Source organism: Medicago truncatula, chromosome 4 (genome assembly GCF_003473485.1).
Source record: "Medicago truncatula cultivar Jemalong A17 chromosome 4, MtrunA17r5.0-ANR, whole genome shotgun sequence".
NCBI lineage: Eukaryota > Viridiplantae > Streptophyta > Magnoliopsida > Fabales > Fabaceae > Medicago > Medicago truncatula.
Window position 1 is genome coordinate 6934808 of NC_053045.1, and position 17133 is coordinate 6951940.

The 17133-nt window shown below is 31.3% G+C and overlaps 1 protein-coding gene across 5 annotated transcripts; it reads left to right on the forward strand.

The window, feature by feature from the left end:
• The first annotated feature begins 3172 nt into the window (after positions 1 to 3172).
• On the forward strand, positions 3173 to 16693 carry LOC25491556 (delta-1-pyrroline-5-carboxylate synthase). 5 transcript variants are annotated; one of them, XM_024782238.2, is made up of 21 exons: positions 3202 to 3439; positions 4537 to 4609; positions 9113 to 9184; positions 9531 to 9634; positions 10100 to 10202; positions 10298 to 10459; positions 10855 to 11144; positions 11673 to 11823; positions 12142 to 12306; positions 12474 to 12551; positions 13003 to 13092; positions 13290 to 13376; positions 13483 to 13569; positions 13648 to 13744; positions 13827 to 13930; positions 14076 to 14148; positions 14397 to 14547; positions 14648 to 14716; positions 15637 to 15703; positions 15794 to 15864; positions 16194 to 16693. In XM_024782238.2, exons 5-21 carry the CDS (start codon positions 10173 to 10175, stop codon positions 16273 to 16275), a joined length of 1854 nt encoding a protein of 617 aa, XP_024638006.1. In that variant the 5' UTR covers positions 3202 to 3439; positions 4537 to 4609; positions 9113 to 9184; positions 9531 to 9634; positions 10100 to 10172; the 3' UTR covers positions 16276 to 16693. The 5 variants fall into 5 exon arrangements, with proteins under 5 accessions (XP_013454958.1, XP_013454961.1, XP_024638006.1 ...); XM_013599504.3 differs by lacking the exon at positions 4537 to 4609 and having other exon boundaries at positions 3173 to 3439; XM_013599507.3 differs by lacking the exon at positions 4537 to 4609 and having other exon boundaries at positions 3174 to 3439; positions 10867 to 11144.
• Positions 16694 to 17133: the final 440 nt, after the last annotated feature.

The window sequence follows — 17133 nt, forward strand, 5'->3', positions numbered from 1 at the left end:
CCACATGCATTATTGCATTTCATTTAAGAAGTCTAAGATGGTGTCTTAGCAGTGGTCATGTCATTGCATGAGTCTTAGTGGTTATTCAGTTGTTATCTGATAAGATGATTTGGTGTTGAATAGGTGATATATACATATATATGATACTCAATGTGATTATGGTGTGGTTGATGTTGTTGATGCTTGTGGCTTATACCTTTATATGTTACAAGATAATGTGTTGTTGATTAGGGTGTTAGATTCAATTGATGATTTTAATATCTATATTTATTGTTGTGAATCTCACCCCTTCTGCTTGAAAACGTTGCCCTTCCTATGGGTAACTTGCAGGTGACCCTGAGTAGTTGGTGGTGGCTCAAAGTCGTGTCTAGGGCTCTGATACGTGGGATGGGATTTATCTTTACTGTTAATGTGACTTTTCCTTTCCATGTATCAAATTTTGGAACTTGTGGTGTGGAGCCTTTTTAATTATCTTTTGAACAATGTTGATGAATTATGCTAAGGCCTTTAATGCCGTAGGATGTTGTTGGATTGAAAACTATTCCGCTGCTATGTTTTCAAATTTTATCAAGTGGTTTGATTAAATAGTTTTATTTTCTATTTAAGAATTTTGAAATTGCAATGTAGCATACCCGTTTGGTGAAATACTCTGATGATTATTGTTATTTATTTACTTTTGGGTAACGGGGTGTTACATGCACCCTCGTTAAAAATTTATTTTCCAGAAAACACCTCTAGTAGGCCATTTTCAAATTTTTTTTTTTTTCAAAAAATTTTGGTTTTTGAATGGCCTATTAAGGGTGTTTTCAGGAAAATAAAAATTTTACGAGGGTGAAAATCAAACCGAAAATTTTACAGGGGCGAAAACCAAAAATGACATAAATTACAGGGGTGAAAAACACTATTAACCCTATTTTATATACTTCATAATTTTGGTCCACGTAATTTTACCAATGTGTGATCTTTGTTCATATAGTTTTAATTGGTTATTATTATGTTATACTTTTAATCAAACAAATTGGATTATTATACTAAAATTCTGTTAATTTTAATTTATAACAAGATCATTGGGGAAATTTTATAACAAGGTTTATTGTATATAATCACGATTTTTTATGTAACAAAAGGAATATATAACATTGATTGTCATTAGAGAGAAAAATAATGTGTAGAAACTCCACATGATAAAAATATCAAAATTACTAGGCCGAACTTTGTGATCGAGATTCAAATCACGGCTCATCTACTTATTTGTGTGAATTTTCAATGGCCTATTATCGTTTCGTGTATCTATCCAAAAATAATAATATTTTCAATTAGTTTATTTGTAAATATCAGTTTTCACCAATCACAGTTGGCACAAATTGTTTGACAATCCTACTAACTCCAACTATGACTTGTGACTTGAGTACTAGTCTCGTAATTGGTAGGTTATACGTAAATTTTATTGTAAATCTTCAATGATGTTGGTGGTTCTCTCCGACCTTGTATTGGTTGTGTCTTCTTAATTGAAATTTCATTCATATAAAAAAAATTAAATGAAATAAGTTTTCAATTATATCACAACAATATTTTTCAATGTATCAAGCATGTCAAAATCATGATTGAAGTAAAAAGTCATGATTATGTCATTTGATACTCTTGATACATTAAAAAAAATTATGCTTAGATAAATATTAATTTTGTTTTTTATGAATACTTAGATGAACATTTCTAAAAGCAATTAAATATAGAGTTCCTATAGGAACTAAAATAATTTGATCGAAAACATAGGATTTGATTTAAGTAATTGAAATTAAGGGTGTTTATGAGAGTACAAGTCGATCCTCTCAATCCTAAGAGGCGTAAAAAAGTGTTTATTTTGAATTTATTTTCATAGTTTGGGTCAAACCTGACTCAATTTGGCCAAATCTAAAATTACTCGGTTTGAGGGACAAATTTATGATTTTAAACATGTGACAAATCCATAAAATATGAGTTTTTTTTTTTTTTTAAATGTTTTTGTCGGTATAGTTTAAGGACTTAATTTGTATACACTCTAGTAGTCTAACTGTTTTAGGCAGGCATGCATGCAATCATTTCATGTAGATATTTTAGGAACTAATTTAATGAAGCTTTTTTTTTTTTTTTTTTTTTTTGAGTTAATCCTCCGATTTTTAAGGAAAATGGATCATAGTAATCTGGAATTCGGCCGTAGAGTAAGTATAAGCTCGCCAAAAATTGTTCCACCCGTAAATCAAACCCGAGTTCTTCTGATTCATCCTTGGTGAAGCTCATTTACTTACTTGAGCTTAAATATGATTTGATTCAATGTATATGTAAAAAAAAATCTTATATCATAGCAATTAATATTATAGTTTACAACTTTTAGGTGTTGAATATGAAAGTGTTCACAAAGCCATTGAAGAGTGAATTGTGAGAAGCTTGATCAATGTTGTGTCAATAGAAGAATTGAATTGTGAAAAGTTTGAGTGGCAATTCAATATTCTAATAATGGTTCTATTGTGTAATTGAGCCTTTGTAGTTGTACCAAATATGTATATATGGAAATGTAGAAAGCAGTATAGTGTTACCGTTAGTTTTCCTAATTCTGTTTACTTTTTTGCTCATTTTTTTTTTTGGTTGTGGTTCGAACTCCGGACCTTACATATATTATGCATTGTCCATATCAACTGAGTTAAGCTCACGAGAAATTTTTTTGCTCACTTTACTCCTTCATCTCTAATGTGAGATCTCATGAATGATCACCTAAATGTCAATGTTGAAAAGTGGAGTGTCCGAAGTTTGAACCTCAAATTTGTATATATTATGCATTGTCTCTATTAACTGAGTTAAACTCACGGGGATAACCATAAACGTAATTTTACCAGTATATTTTTTTGATGGTAGCCGAGGTTTAAACCTACAACCTTGCATATATTATACATTATTCTTACCAATTATATATTGCAATAGTATAATACCTCTAAACTTATATAAGTCAACAAAATATTATTATATGCCGTGTCACTCAATAATACAAGTGTTTTTCTAAATAAAAAAATAGAAAAATTTTATTCATGGCTGAGATAAGCCAATAGTACAATTTGTGCAAATCATAGTCAAAAATTCTAGTTAGGAAAGGACAAACCTCAAAATCCAGTGCCTTTAAAAGCCCTTGTCTTTCTAAACTAAAGCTCACATCAATACATCATCACTTATTTCTTTCATTCACCTTTCTCCTCATTATACTAGCTAGCAAAACTCATAAGAAAAAACAATGGAAGTTTTGCAAAATGGCTTTGCCAAATTTGCCACCATCACCAAACCTATTGAGGTACCCCTTACTAATGGTAATGGAACAATAAATCACCTTAACTTGATAACTGAAACTGAGGATTTGAGCAACATGGATCCTTCAAGAGCCTTTGTTAACAAGGTTAAGCGTTTGATTGTTAAGGTACTTACTCATGATTGCATCAATTTCTTTATTTTCTTAGTGTTTTATTAAAGACTAAACAATCAAATGAGTTTTTTTTTGTCTTTGAACACCTTGAGTGTATCATAAATATAAAAACATCATTGAATATATATTTTGTTGGCTAAATTGATGCTTAAATGTGTTTTTTGGTGAGTCGGTATTATCTATGATATTACTAATAAAAGGCATATTAAGAGATATTTTTGCAATTTGGATGCATGTGTTGGAACAATAGTTAAAATTGAATATTTGGTACAACTACAAAGATTACTTTTGCTCACTTTTTAAGATGTTTTGTGTTATTGTCTAAAATTATGAAAGCAGACTATTAACCATAACTCTCCAAAATAAAACTGCACATCTCCAACTGTTTCGAAATCCTACTATATTGTAGGATCTGTTCTGAAAATATACCTTCAAATAGGATATTAAAACCATCCGAAGTGGGTGTGATGACACTGCCTCCAATATGGACCAAAATGACAATAAAAATATGTAAGTTTTTGGCCGTATATAACCATGTATGATGTGTGGTCTATGGTTCTTTAATTTAGACAAGTGTGTGGCCTCTAAAACTTTCTTTGGACAAATACGGGCACGACACCTCCAACATAGGTTTTACAAACCATGTTGCACCAGAAAATATTATAAGACTTGCCTATAACTATCAATAATAACATGCTGCTAGATTTTGATCAACTTGATGTATTTATCAAAGTATAACAGTTTTATTTAAATTGGACTTCTTCGAAAGCTATTTGTAAGTTTAGCCTTAAAAAACTACTTTTTATATAAATTATTAATGAATATAAAAAAAAAAACTCATCTCTTTAAATCTTGAATCTGGAATTATATTGATCATACTTCATTTATATCCCATGTCTAAACTCTAACTTACTATAAATCTTTTCGAAAATCAGATGATTAAGAAAAAAGAGATATAAATAGTTTTTGGCCATGTTATAGTTTTGTTTTTATCGGAATATTGCAAAAATGATTATATTATAATTAGTGTAAAACAAATCTATTATACAAACTTTGTCTAATGAAAAAGATTTTTTTTTTTTTTTTGAAAGATCAAATGAAAAAGAGAGAACATGGGTTACTTTATGCGGCACATGGAGCCGCAGATGGACTTATTTGTGTCAGGTACAATACAACAATTCAAGATATGATTTTTCTTTTGTCAAAAAAAAAAATTTACTCCATCCGTTTAAAAATGAGTATCGTTTTAGCAAAAAAAAATTGTTTCAAAATGAATGTCGCTTTACATTTCCAATACAACTTTAATTTTTTTCTTCCAACTTTACCCTCCTCAATAAATACTCAAACTTTTATCTATTTCACACAATATTCAATGCAACTTTAAGTTTGTTTTGTTCTTATAAAGTAAGGTTATTTTAGTCAAATTGCTATGAAATTTGACTACTTTATTACTTTTCTTAATCTGTGTGCAATTGGCTAAAACGACCCTCATTTTGAAACGGATGGAGTATATTTTTAGATTTTGGACATTTTTCTAATTTAAATATGGATCTTGCTAACCAGTGTCGTCCTAAGGACAATGGTTAAGGATTCTATTAATAGAAAATTTGTCTTCAAAATACAAATTTTAGTTATTTTTTTCTTTTTCAAGAAAACAAATCTTTACTTACACCCTCCGATCACTATTACTACCTCCGTCCATAATTATAGGACCTTTTTGAAAAAATAACGGGAATTAAGATAATGAATATTTGTATTAAATATGTTTGCAATTACTATTGTTTTTACAATTTTATCCTTTAAGAGAGAGAGTTGGTTTATGTTTTCAATATGTTATTTATTGTTGATTGAAGAAAAAGATGTATAATAATAGGGGCATGTATGTAAAGAAATAATTAATGTAGTTGAAAATAGCAAAAAGGTCTTATAATAAGGGACAGAAAAAAATCTCAAAAGAATCTTATAATTAGGGACGGAGGTAGTATAAACAAAAATCTACTTTTTAGGTTCATTCAATAAATGATGTATGTGATCCATTAAATAGATCACATACATCATTTATTGAATGAATCTAAAAAATAAAATTTTGTTTATAATAGTGGCCGGATGATCTACTATTTCTTAAATAATCTATACAAAATTACTCATTTTGATATTTTAACTCGGCATTCTCCTTTAAATAATCTAAAATAGGTGTCAATTTTGAGAACTTTGATATATGCCTTTCATATATAGTGGGACCTGCTTGTCTGCGAATTAGAATTTTTTTTTTTTTTTTAACTTGTCGTGTGAAATAAACCAATAAAAAAATGGGTTACAATTAAGTGTGATACTTATTTAATCATTTATGCAAGGACAATCATTCGATTAGATCCTATTATGATACCATTTTTCTCATAAAATAAAATAAAATATAAGAGTACAAACAATATGATAGCCCTTTCCTTGTCAGGTTATGATGACCGATGAGAATACACAAGATCATTTGACAAAAAATAAATAAATAAAAGATATGATATTTACGCAATTATTTTATGTAAACTTTTTTTATAATTTTATCTTTTATATTTTTATTTTATTTTTACTTATATTTATGAAATTGTCTTAAAATAGTTGTACAAAATATAAATATTATTATTTTATTAATAATGATGACTGTATAACCATTTTATAAAAACTCTTAAACAAATCCGTCACATCCTCTTAAAAAAAAGAAATGTTTCTAAGACCCAAAAGACAGATATCGGTCAAGGTCCAAACAAAATAAGTAACAACTTAAAAAAATATATCCATGGATAAAACTTAGAAAAACAATATTATATTAAGTTAATGGTGCTTTATCTCTGTAATATAGATCATTTTTGGTTTTTTCCCTGTAAAATATTTTTTTTTTGATTTACCTCCCTGTAAAATATTTTTTTTTTGCCCCTAATAGGTCATAAAAAAACGAAAAAATTCTGCAAAAAAAATAAAGTCGTTTTTTTATGACCTATTAGGGGATATTCCAAAAAAAAATATTTTACAGGGGGTAACTCAAAAAAAATATTTTACAGAAAGGAAAACAAAAAAAGACCTATATTACAGGAGATAAAACACTATTAACCCTATTATATTTTTCTCTTTCTAAATACAACAATCCATTAGTGTTTTGTTTCACTTTTAAATGCCTCAGAAGTGCTTTTCAATTGGCAAAAACAATTCTAACTTCATAGAATTATGTATGACAATTATTTATTTATTTTTAAAAATCAATTTTTAGGATTAAAATAACTCTGCTTAAAATTACTATTTATAGCTTTTGATTTTAAAATTGATTCTTACGTTCAAATTTATAATTCTATTTACTTTTATATGAATATATTCAAACACAAATAACTTTATATGCAACTCTCTATTAGTCGAAATAGATTTTACATAATGATTTCATCTAAAATCAATTCTTGTCAAAGCAGAACCATACAAATAGTTAAATGGTTGTCCTCTTTCAACAAATACTCTTCCGTTCACAACCACCAATATCAAAGCATGATCACATGCTTGATATTCAAATGTAAATTAGTTATACTTTATTTTATTCTTACCATGTTATAGATACAAAGTTTTCACATATTTTTAGCAATGACAAATCTTGTCAAAGAACCTATCAGACACACAATGAGAATTCTATTATGGCCTCTTAACTTAAATTTCTCCACAAATGAAAGAGAGCCACAAATCAAATTCCAGCGAGTTGGATAGTTCAATTAATTTGAGTTAAAGTGTAAAAAAGTTGGAGGTCCAAAATTCAAGTCATGACAAAAAAAATAAATTAACATACCAAACATTTTCCATTGAAAAAAAAAATCAACCTCCCAACCACTTAAATGAGCAAACCATACTATTTGAACTGTATAAACTAAACTTTGAAGCAATCACACATATATAACCGCAATACTCACATAGACACATCCACACACATATATTTATTTAAATGAATATAATTATATTTGTCGATTTTCGACATCAATAACGATACATGCATACACCAAACTAATCTTCTATCATCAATAATGGTGTAAAAAGTTCAAACCAAATAGACGAAATTGAAAATCCAAACTAAACATTCATAAAACATATCATCTAAATTACATACTCTCTCCGATCATTATGATAAGTAAAACTTTACTTTTAAAATACATTGAATAATTAATGTATACATGTTATAATAATAACTAGATACATTAATTATTCAAGGTATTTTAAAAGTGAAGTTTTATTACATCACAATAGATATTAAATAGTAAAAAATGAGAAAGAAGTCCACGAGAATGGGAAGGTGGTCAGAGTATCGTACCAATAATAAACGAAGCAGTAAACATCCGTGATTCGCAGACCCCACATCCACTGAAATTCAACTCCTATATATCTTCCTCTCCCGCTTTCACCATTTTCCATATTCGAAACTCTCGTTTTTCGCAACTCGGGTCTCTCCGTCACTCACAGAGTTCATTCTAACTCGTTCTTCTTGACTCAGTCATTGCGTGCCTTTGAAAAAACTCCATGGATCCAACTCGAGCTTTCGTCACTTCTGTTAATCGTGTTATCGTCAAGGTTCAGACTCGCTAATTCAATGCTTCATCATTTTTCCAATATCTAATCACACTTTTATTGTTGATTATTGCTTAATCACACTGATTAGCATGATCAATGTTCATCATCGTTTTTCTTGTTTTATCAAATTAACTTAACTGTTATTATTAATTGTTACAGATTATGGATAAAAATGTATTCTCTTATTTTGCAACGAACTTTTTAGTTCAAATTTTTTATTAATTCTTTTTATGGATCATAATTTTGGAATTTGGAAAATGTATACTGAAACAGATTAATCGGGTTTGTATATGAAGATAGATGTAAATTTAATTAATTAATTTTCTTTTCCTTTCTGAATTGTGTTTTGTAATGATGTAATGTATAGTGGAAAAGGATAAATTAGATTTTTATTTTTTTTTAACGAAAAATCACGTGATGTGTTAAGTTCTATTAATTTTCTTTGATTTTAAACTTGCTTTGCTTTTTTTACTTTTGATTTTGTCATTGCATTTTTTTTCCTACATTGGTGCATGAATTATGGACCTAGATTTCCGGCAATCAACATAGTTACGGAGCTACGTGATCTGTGTCTGATCTAACACGGTTCATATTGAAATTTTGCAAATTAGGTCTAAAACACTAATGGTGTATTTATTTTGACTTATTTGAGCTTATTTAATGGTGTAAACAGTTGTGACACTGGTTGGAAAAAATCATTAAAACAACTTATGAGATGTTCATAAGCTATTTTCAACTTATTTCCATAATCTCTCTAGAATAGCTTATGGAAACAACTTATAGATTATACAAAAAGAATTTCACTTTATTTGATCTTGTGTTATATAAACAACTTATTCATAAGCGCTTACGCTATAAGCTGCAAAAGAAGTTGTTTATCCAAACAAGATCTTAGTTATAATATGAATTGTCTAATTAAAATCGGTTGATTGAAATTCGCAGTAATGTAAATGAGTGAGTTCAGACAATCTATTTGCATAATTTAATTGTTTAGAGCACTAGTTAACAAGATAATTTCTTGATTTTATAATCAATACCTTTAGAATACTAGTTAACAAGATTATTTATTTATTGAAGGTTGGAACAGCTGTGGTTACTAGAAGTGATGGAAGATTAGCATTGGGAAGACTTGGAGCTCTATGTGAGCAGGTATGTGTGTATATATTTGTATGGCATTGATTGTATATATAAGTTCATAAATTGCACATAATTTCAGTCTAAGAACAAAGGAGTGTTTTGAAGAGCTTATTTAGAGCTTGTTAAGACTTATTTCATGACATAAGCACTTAATTAAACTTCCTATGATATCTTGTTAAATAAGTGTTAATTAAATTGTGCTTAGTTAAACTGTTTATCAATTTCGAAGAAATGAACGAAAAGAAAGCTTCTCTGCGTTTGTTATGTGAAATGGTTACTTGTCATGCATTTGTTTGTGTGCATGTTTTCGTTTATTGTTCTGTTACTGAAATACGTCTTTCCGATGAAATTGTTGCAGCTTAAAGATCTAAACCTTCAAGGCTATGAAGTTATATTGGTGACTTCGGGTGCTGTTGGTCTTGGCAGACAAAGACTTAGATATAGGAAATTGGCTAATAGCAGGTTCTTATAAATTATCTTGTACTACCAATAACTGTATCTTTTCCAATGACCTGTACATTATACGCTCATTACTTCAGATTGAAAAAATTGCTAACAACTTCAGCTTTAGGTGATGCTCCAAAAAGTATTGAGTTTTCGTGCAACACTAGAGAAAGAAGAATATTAGTCGTAAACATAACTTGAAGTCATTAGATTTGATATTCCTTACTTCAGCAAGCTTCCTTTTTAATCTTTTAACCCCGATTTCTGAATAAGAATTAGATTAGACTGATAAAGGCTTGAAGGAGCTAAGGCACACGTTAACTTGTTTGCTTTCGATTTTGAGGTCTCGCAAAGCATAGCTTTCCTCTTTGCATTTAGAAAAATATTAATCAAACAAGCTTATACTAATTAGTTTTGGAGTGTAAAAGAGTGACAGAGGACAAGAATGACAAACCTAATACATATTGTTGACTTGTTATGCAGCTTTTCTGATCTTCAAAAGCCACAAGGTGACCTTGATGGAAAAGCATGTGCGGCTGTTGGGCAGAGTAGTCTCATGGCTCTGTATGATACTATGTTTAGCCAGGTCGAACCAAAACTTAGTTTGCTTAGTAGTTGTTTTTTCCTTTTAATAAAGTTCTTCTTCCATATTGATGCTGATACAAGATTTTCCTTATGCAGCTAGATGTGACTTCCTCCCAACTACTAGTGAATGATGGGTTTTTTAGGGATTCAGGTTTCAGAAAACAACTATCCGACACAATTACCTCGTTATTAGAATCGAAGGTCATCCCCATTTTCAATGAAAATGATGCTGTTAGTACTAGGAAGGCGCCATATGAGGTATTCTAGGGCTTCTTGCAATATTTCAACGGGTTAAATCTATCTCTAGTCCTCATAAAATTGATAAAAAAATAAATTGATTGTAGTCCCTACCAGTATTTTATCCGCTTTAGTCCCTGAAACACGTGTCAATTGTGTCATTTAGTTCCTGATGAGGGACTGATGAGGACTAATAACACTAGTTTTGTTATTGTGTGAATGAAAATGAAAAACTTTTTGTAGGGACCAGAATCAACTTTTCCCCCCTTCAATTTTACGGTGATTAGAAATATATTTATCCTCATTTCATTGAATTATCTCTATTTATTTATTTTTTAAAATTTTTAATTTGCTTTTGACTACTTAGTCTAGTCACGGTGGGTTTTGTAATACTTGATATTTCCTTAAATTGTAAGCACTGCCTGCAGGATTCTTCTGGTATTTTTTGGGACAATGACAGTTTGGCTGGTCTATTAGCCCTTGAACTTAAAGCTGACCTTTTAGTTTTATTAAGTGATGTTGAGGGCCTTTATAGTGGTCCTCCAAGTGACCCAAACTCAAAATTAATTCATACATATATAAAAGAGAAACATCAAAGAGAAGTTACTTTTGGAGACAAATCAAGATTGGGCAGAGGGGGTATGACTGCTAAAGTCAATGCTGCTGTTTGTGCTGCTCATGCTGGCATCCCTGTTATTATAACTAGGTATTCAACATTTTGTAATGTGTTTCATTTAAATAGAAAAGTGCTTTTTATGAAGAATGAAGGTAGCTATTTTCAAAATAAAATGCACATTTCTATCATGCTATAGTCATAGTGCATGTAACTCTGGGGAAAAAGGAAAAAAGAAAAATGATTTTTTTTTTCCACTTGCAACTATGGATTTAATTTATATACACCGTTTGCGTAAATACTTTTTACACTGTTAGTCAATCATAGATCATAAAAACTGTTTGACTTTAATCTTAATTACTTCTAAAGTCATACATATGCGTGGTTGTGATTTGTTGACAGTGTAAAACTTTTTACAGTGGCATATTTCAAATTTAAACTCTTCAACTATTGGTATTTGCTAAAAGTATCTATTAGTCGGAGATTAGTTTAAGTAATGAAAGAGGGTTCTGATATTTGCCATGATCAATATTATAATTTGCATGTAGTATATGATTTCAGGTATAGATTTGGGTTTTACATTTTACTGACTTTGAATATTGTATTTATACTCTGTTTTAGTGGCTATGCCACAGACAACATTATACGAGTGCTTCAAGGGGAGAAAATAGGCACTGTCTTTCATAGAGATGCACATCTGTGGAAAAACATAAAGGAAGAGAGCGCGCATGAAATGGCCGTCGCAGCACGTAACAGTTCTAGAAGACTTCAGGTAAAAACAGTAATATAATGAGAAAACATCTTAATTGTTCTTGCAAATATGAGCCCATAAACCCATTAATTTTATCTCTAAACTAGCTCAATTAAGGTTTAAAATATTATGACATTCACCTTCACCTTCATGGAGAACTAAAGGGTCAGAGAATGAACTTGGTGACTGATCTGTATTTTTTGAAATACAAGTTTTGTAAGGAAATTTACACCAAGCTTTGACGGAATAGTATAAGAGTTTAAATGCCTTTGTTATTCCCAGCACATTGAACTGAAGTAGGTTAGTCATTTGAACTACATTGATGTTTTTGGCTTTCAGGCCCTAAAATCTGAAGAAAGGAGGAAAATATTGCTGGCAGTGGCTGATGCATTGGAGAAAAACCAAAATATGATTATGCTTGAAAATCAGGCTGATGTTGCTGTTGCTGTGGCAGCTGGATATGACAAGTCTCTGATATCACGTTTAACCCTGAAGCCTGAGAAGGCAAGAACTTAAATTTGGTTTGCATATACTGGAGTTAAAGTTGAAGGATACCACACCTAGATTTTGATTGTTTTCTTTGTCTAACACATATTCATCACAATCCAAAACATGTTTTTTAATGAATGTGAGCATGTGTTTTGTCTGACCTTTGATTTTGTACTTAACAGATCTCTAGTCTTGCAAAGTCTGTGCGCGTGCTGGCAGATATGGAAGAACCAATTGGTCAAATTTTGAAGAGAACTGAGGTCAAATCAAAACCCCTTTCATTTCATTTTACGGAGGGTCTCTTAGCCTCCGAACTCTATTACTTTTTGGTCTAGACCCTTGATATAATCCGAGTCGAGCTAGGTTGACTCGTAGAAGGTGGCAAAACTCTCCCGAACGTAATTTTATATCCACAAATGTATTGAATCCCAAATCTTACATAAGCATAACTGATCTCCTTGTCACTTGGACTAACAGAAGTTGGTCCTTCAAACTCTTATTCATCCCATCTGTAACATGTGTAATATCTTCTAACGTGTTCGACAGATGTAACATCTTTCGAGTATTTGGTTGAATGACAAATCTGAAATGGATTTTGTAACTTGTGTTCACTGATATTGAACTAAGATAAAAAAATATAGTTACTGACTGATTTTGCCCAAAAACTAAGTTTACTCATTTTGACAGTTCTGATTGCTATTATGTGTCCAGCTAGCTGATGAACTCGTTCTGGAGAAAATATCATGTCCTCTGGGTGTCCTCCTGATTATATTTGAGTCTCGACCTGATGCTCTTGTTCAGGTATTTACGGCACCCTGTCTTATTCATCTTCCATTTTCAAAAATTATTTAGCATGACAAATATAACTATCTAGTATAAGTTGATTGTTGTTTCATTATATCATCATGTTTCAGTATATCCTTTTCGTTTATGCAATATTTCCTTTTAGTTAATATGGATGTTGATGTATTAATTTGTTTGTTTAAATGAATTAATAGATAGCAGCATTGGCAATTCGAAGTGGGAATGGCTTATTACTTAAAGGAGGAAAGGAAGCCCGAAGATCAAATGCGGTCTTACACAAGGTTTACCTATTTATTTCAGTCAGGGCTGTAGTTTTTTCAGGTCAATCTGGACTATCATTTTAGTTATAAATAAGTACTACCTTTACATATTTCTTGTTTATTCTAGGTCATAACTTCAGCAATACCGGATACAGTCAGTGGCAAACTTATTGGGCTTGTGACTTCAAGAGATGAAATTCCAGATCTACTCAAGGTAAATATTACAAGTGAAAATCCTCATAGTTATACTTTTTTGCGATGATTTTTTAATAATAATTATACTCTGCCACAGCTTGATGATGTGATAGATCTTGTGGTCCCTAGAGGCAGTAATAAGCTTGTTTCTCAAATCAAGGAGTCAACAAGAATCCCTGTTCTTGGACATGCTGGTAATGTATCATATATAAGTTCCCTATGCAAAGACATGTAAAATAAGCTAGGGTTTCTATTGATATTTTTTCTTTTATGCAGATGGAATTTGTCATGTATATGTCGACAAGTCTGCTAATATTGAGATGGCAAAGCAGATAGTTAGGGATGCAAAGACTGATTATCCTGCAGCCTGCAATGCAATGGTAACTAGCATTCATATCCTTTGCAATGCTTTGCTCCCTGTAAAAAATGTTCTGTGCGGATAGTTGGGTTTTGCTTGCTTGGTATTTGTGATTGTGAATAGAATTATGGACTGTTCTCATTAAAATAATGTCATGATATTCTTAGGAGACTCTTCTTGTACACAAGGATCTATGTAATGGTGGACTTAACGAGCTTATCCTTGAACTCCAACGTGAAGGTTTGACCTTACTTCCAAATAGATTTATATGAAAAGCATTAGTTCAAATTGAATTTTTCTTGTTTGTTTTAATAAGAATAATTGGAGTATACAAATTGAATGAAATCTCTGTTCTATTATTTTTTTGTGTTTAAATCTAGTCAATTTTTGTGATGATTGAATATGCATGGTGCAACTGTGCAAGAAAGTCGATCATAGTTGCCTCGAAATTGGGAAAACATGTATAAACAAAGATAAATGGCTTGCAGGTGTTCAAATATATGGTGGACCAAAAGCTAGTGCTGTGCTAAATATTTCTGAAGCGAGTTCTTTGCATCATGAGTACAGCTCACTTGCTTGCACAATTGAAATTGTAGAGGACGTCTTTGTTGCCATTGACCACATAAATAAACATGGAAGGCATGTTCAAATCTTTGGAATAATTTTCATTTTTGTTATCATTATCACTAATTTTATAGTGTGTAAAAGGTTTCCGTTGCTTTATTCGATTTTTCTGCAGTGCGCATACTGAGTGCATTGTCACAGAAGACTCTGAAGTGGCTGAGACATTCTTATCTCAAGTTGACAGGTATGTATTTTCTTTTTGGCTGTAACCATGTTTATCCTTTACTTCCTACAGTTACACTTACATAGCATGATAAGATGGAATTCTCAAGTCATGCAAATATCAGTAGTTGCTAATTTGCTTTATTACCATCTATATAATCTGATAAACCTTTACTTTGTCCCATCAAGTTAAAAAAGGTAAAAAGAAGCAAACATCATGGATGCTTAACTAACTAATTTTAGTATTTTTTTTTTCCCCAAACTCGGCAAACATAAGGTTTATTTCCTGCCACCAAATCTTGAATTCTGGCTTAAAGCTTCTTCTTTTGTTAGACCCTCGGTATCCTTTAGTCAAAACGACCTTGACTTATTCGAGATAAGCCAGGGAAACGGTATTATAGGATCAAACCCTCTAGCACCTATTTTTCCATTTAGAATACTCGAACCTAAGATCTTACTAAGGAAAGCCAAACTCCAAACCACTTAAACTTGCAGAATAGCTGGCTTATTGCTTCAGGATACTGCCTCATGTATATACTATTAAAGCTCATAAGACCTTGTCATCAAGCATGGTTTGGATTAGTAATTTTTGTGTAAATTATTCTATCCTTCACCTTACCTTACAATTACCCCTAAAATCATTCCATAGACCTGAGGGTCCTCTGGAGCCTGTAAATTGCACAAAATCACTGTTGTCCAGTACATGATCCATTTGTTTTTGTCTCCTACAGAAAATTTTATATCGTGTTGTATCCCATTTACACCCACTTCTACCGCATATCTAGTCCTGAATGATCAGTTTCTTGAGATTCCTTGGATTTTATCTCGTAACTACAATAAAGAATCAAGGATACCAACCTTTAGTAGCATGCATGCTTTAATGTGTTTTCATGTACACGGTTGGTTGTTTAAAATATTCATTTTTGGCTTATGTTCAAACAGTGCTGCTGTATTCCACAATGCAAGTACACGGTTTTGTGATGGAGCACGCTTTGGACTAGGGGCAGAGGTAATGCATCTTCCAGAAAGTCTATTGTTATTAGTGTCATAGTTATTTTATTTTTCTCATATGTTTTTGGTTCCTTCAAATTTTGATCAGGTTGGAATAAGTACAAGTCGGATTCATGCTCGAGGTCCTGTAGGAGTCGAGGGATTGTTGACAAAAAAATGGTATGGAAGTGGTTTTTGTTTTTGAAAAGAAAATAGAACTTCAACCAAACAAAAAATGCAATTATTTATAATTTTTTCTATGACTGTTCTATGTTTCTATTTTCAATACAACAATGTTTTTGCACAATACATCATTATCTCATTCTTAAATATTTCCCTTTTGGGTAATGAACCAACAGAAACACACACAAACAATAACTTTATCTTATTTTTTACCTCAAATAAGGTGAATTACAAAAGGGGGTGCAATATCAAAGATCATGCATTCTAGTCTATAACAAGATCATTTCTCGGCTCATTTTTAGATTTTTGGATATAATATAATGCAGGATATTGAGGGGGAATGGACAGGTAGTCGATGGTGATCGAGGAGTCTCTTATACTTACAAAGAGCAGCTAATAGAAGCATAATAGGCATGTAGACAAATAATTCAAGCTAATATGCTCACATCATCAAAGCGGCATCTCCTGTCTGATAGATTTTAATAAGCAAAAGTTTCTGAGATGCTGGCCATGCATATTTGCTATTACCCTTTCCAGAGGCTTTTTCTTACCTGGAGCAAGTTCAAAGGGGAGAAAATAATAATCATGTGAATGTTGTAGTATGACTATGTTCGTATTTCATAAAATAGTCGAAGTTTGTAAAACAGCTATGCTGTGACAGTTATAATATAATTCCTATATCGTAGCGAAGTTGAATAGTTGTGGAGGAGGGTTATTCTCCCAGTTATTATTGTAGAGAACTGGATTTGTTTTAAGCAGTATTCATGCCTTTAGACCGAATTATACTTAATAATTGAGCTACTTTCAATCTATATGATATCTACTACTCAATGTCTGTGCACTTTCATTACTTTTTCTAATAATTCAATTTAACTTAACATTAAAATGATCAAAATGCAGTAAGAAATCACTCCGGGCCGGTTGAGTAGTAGGTACCTCAACACCATTGGAGAACATGAGCTCAAATCTCAGTGAACGGGCTCTAGTTAGAAAGCTGCAAATCTGTGGTCGAGTGCTCTAATCGGCTGACTGTGGATTAGTCGAATGGCCGACCTTAAGAGTTGAAACTTGTGTCAATAGTTTGAGTCAATGGGCGTTCAAACTTCAAAGAAGTTGAGTATTTTAAAAAAGAAACAAACAAATTAATATGCTCTTACCATTCAACTCATTCATCAAAATAAGGAAACCCCACACTCCGGGCAAGTAAGAAATTTGACAAAGGAAATTTGACAAAAAATGTTGTTTGAGATATAAGAACAAAGTCGA

Coding starts and splice junctions, on each gene's coding strand:
- LOC25491556 (XM_013599504.3), top strand. CDS start 3,260: ATGGAAGTTTTGCAAAATGGCTTTGCCAAATTTGCCACCATCACCAAA. Junction 15,704..15,793: donor GCTTTGGACTAGGGGCAGAG/GTAATGCATCTT, acceptor AATTTTGATCAG/GTTGGAATAAGTACAAGTCG. Junction 15,865..16,193: donor GGATTGTTGACAAAAAAATG/GTATGGAAGTGG, acceptor AATATAATGCAG/GATATTGAGGGGGAATGGAC.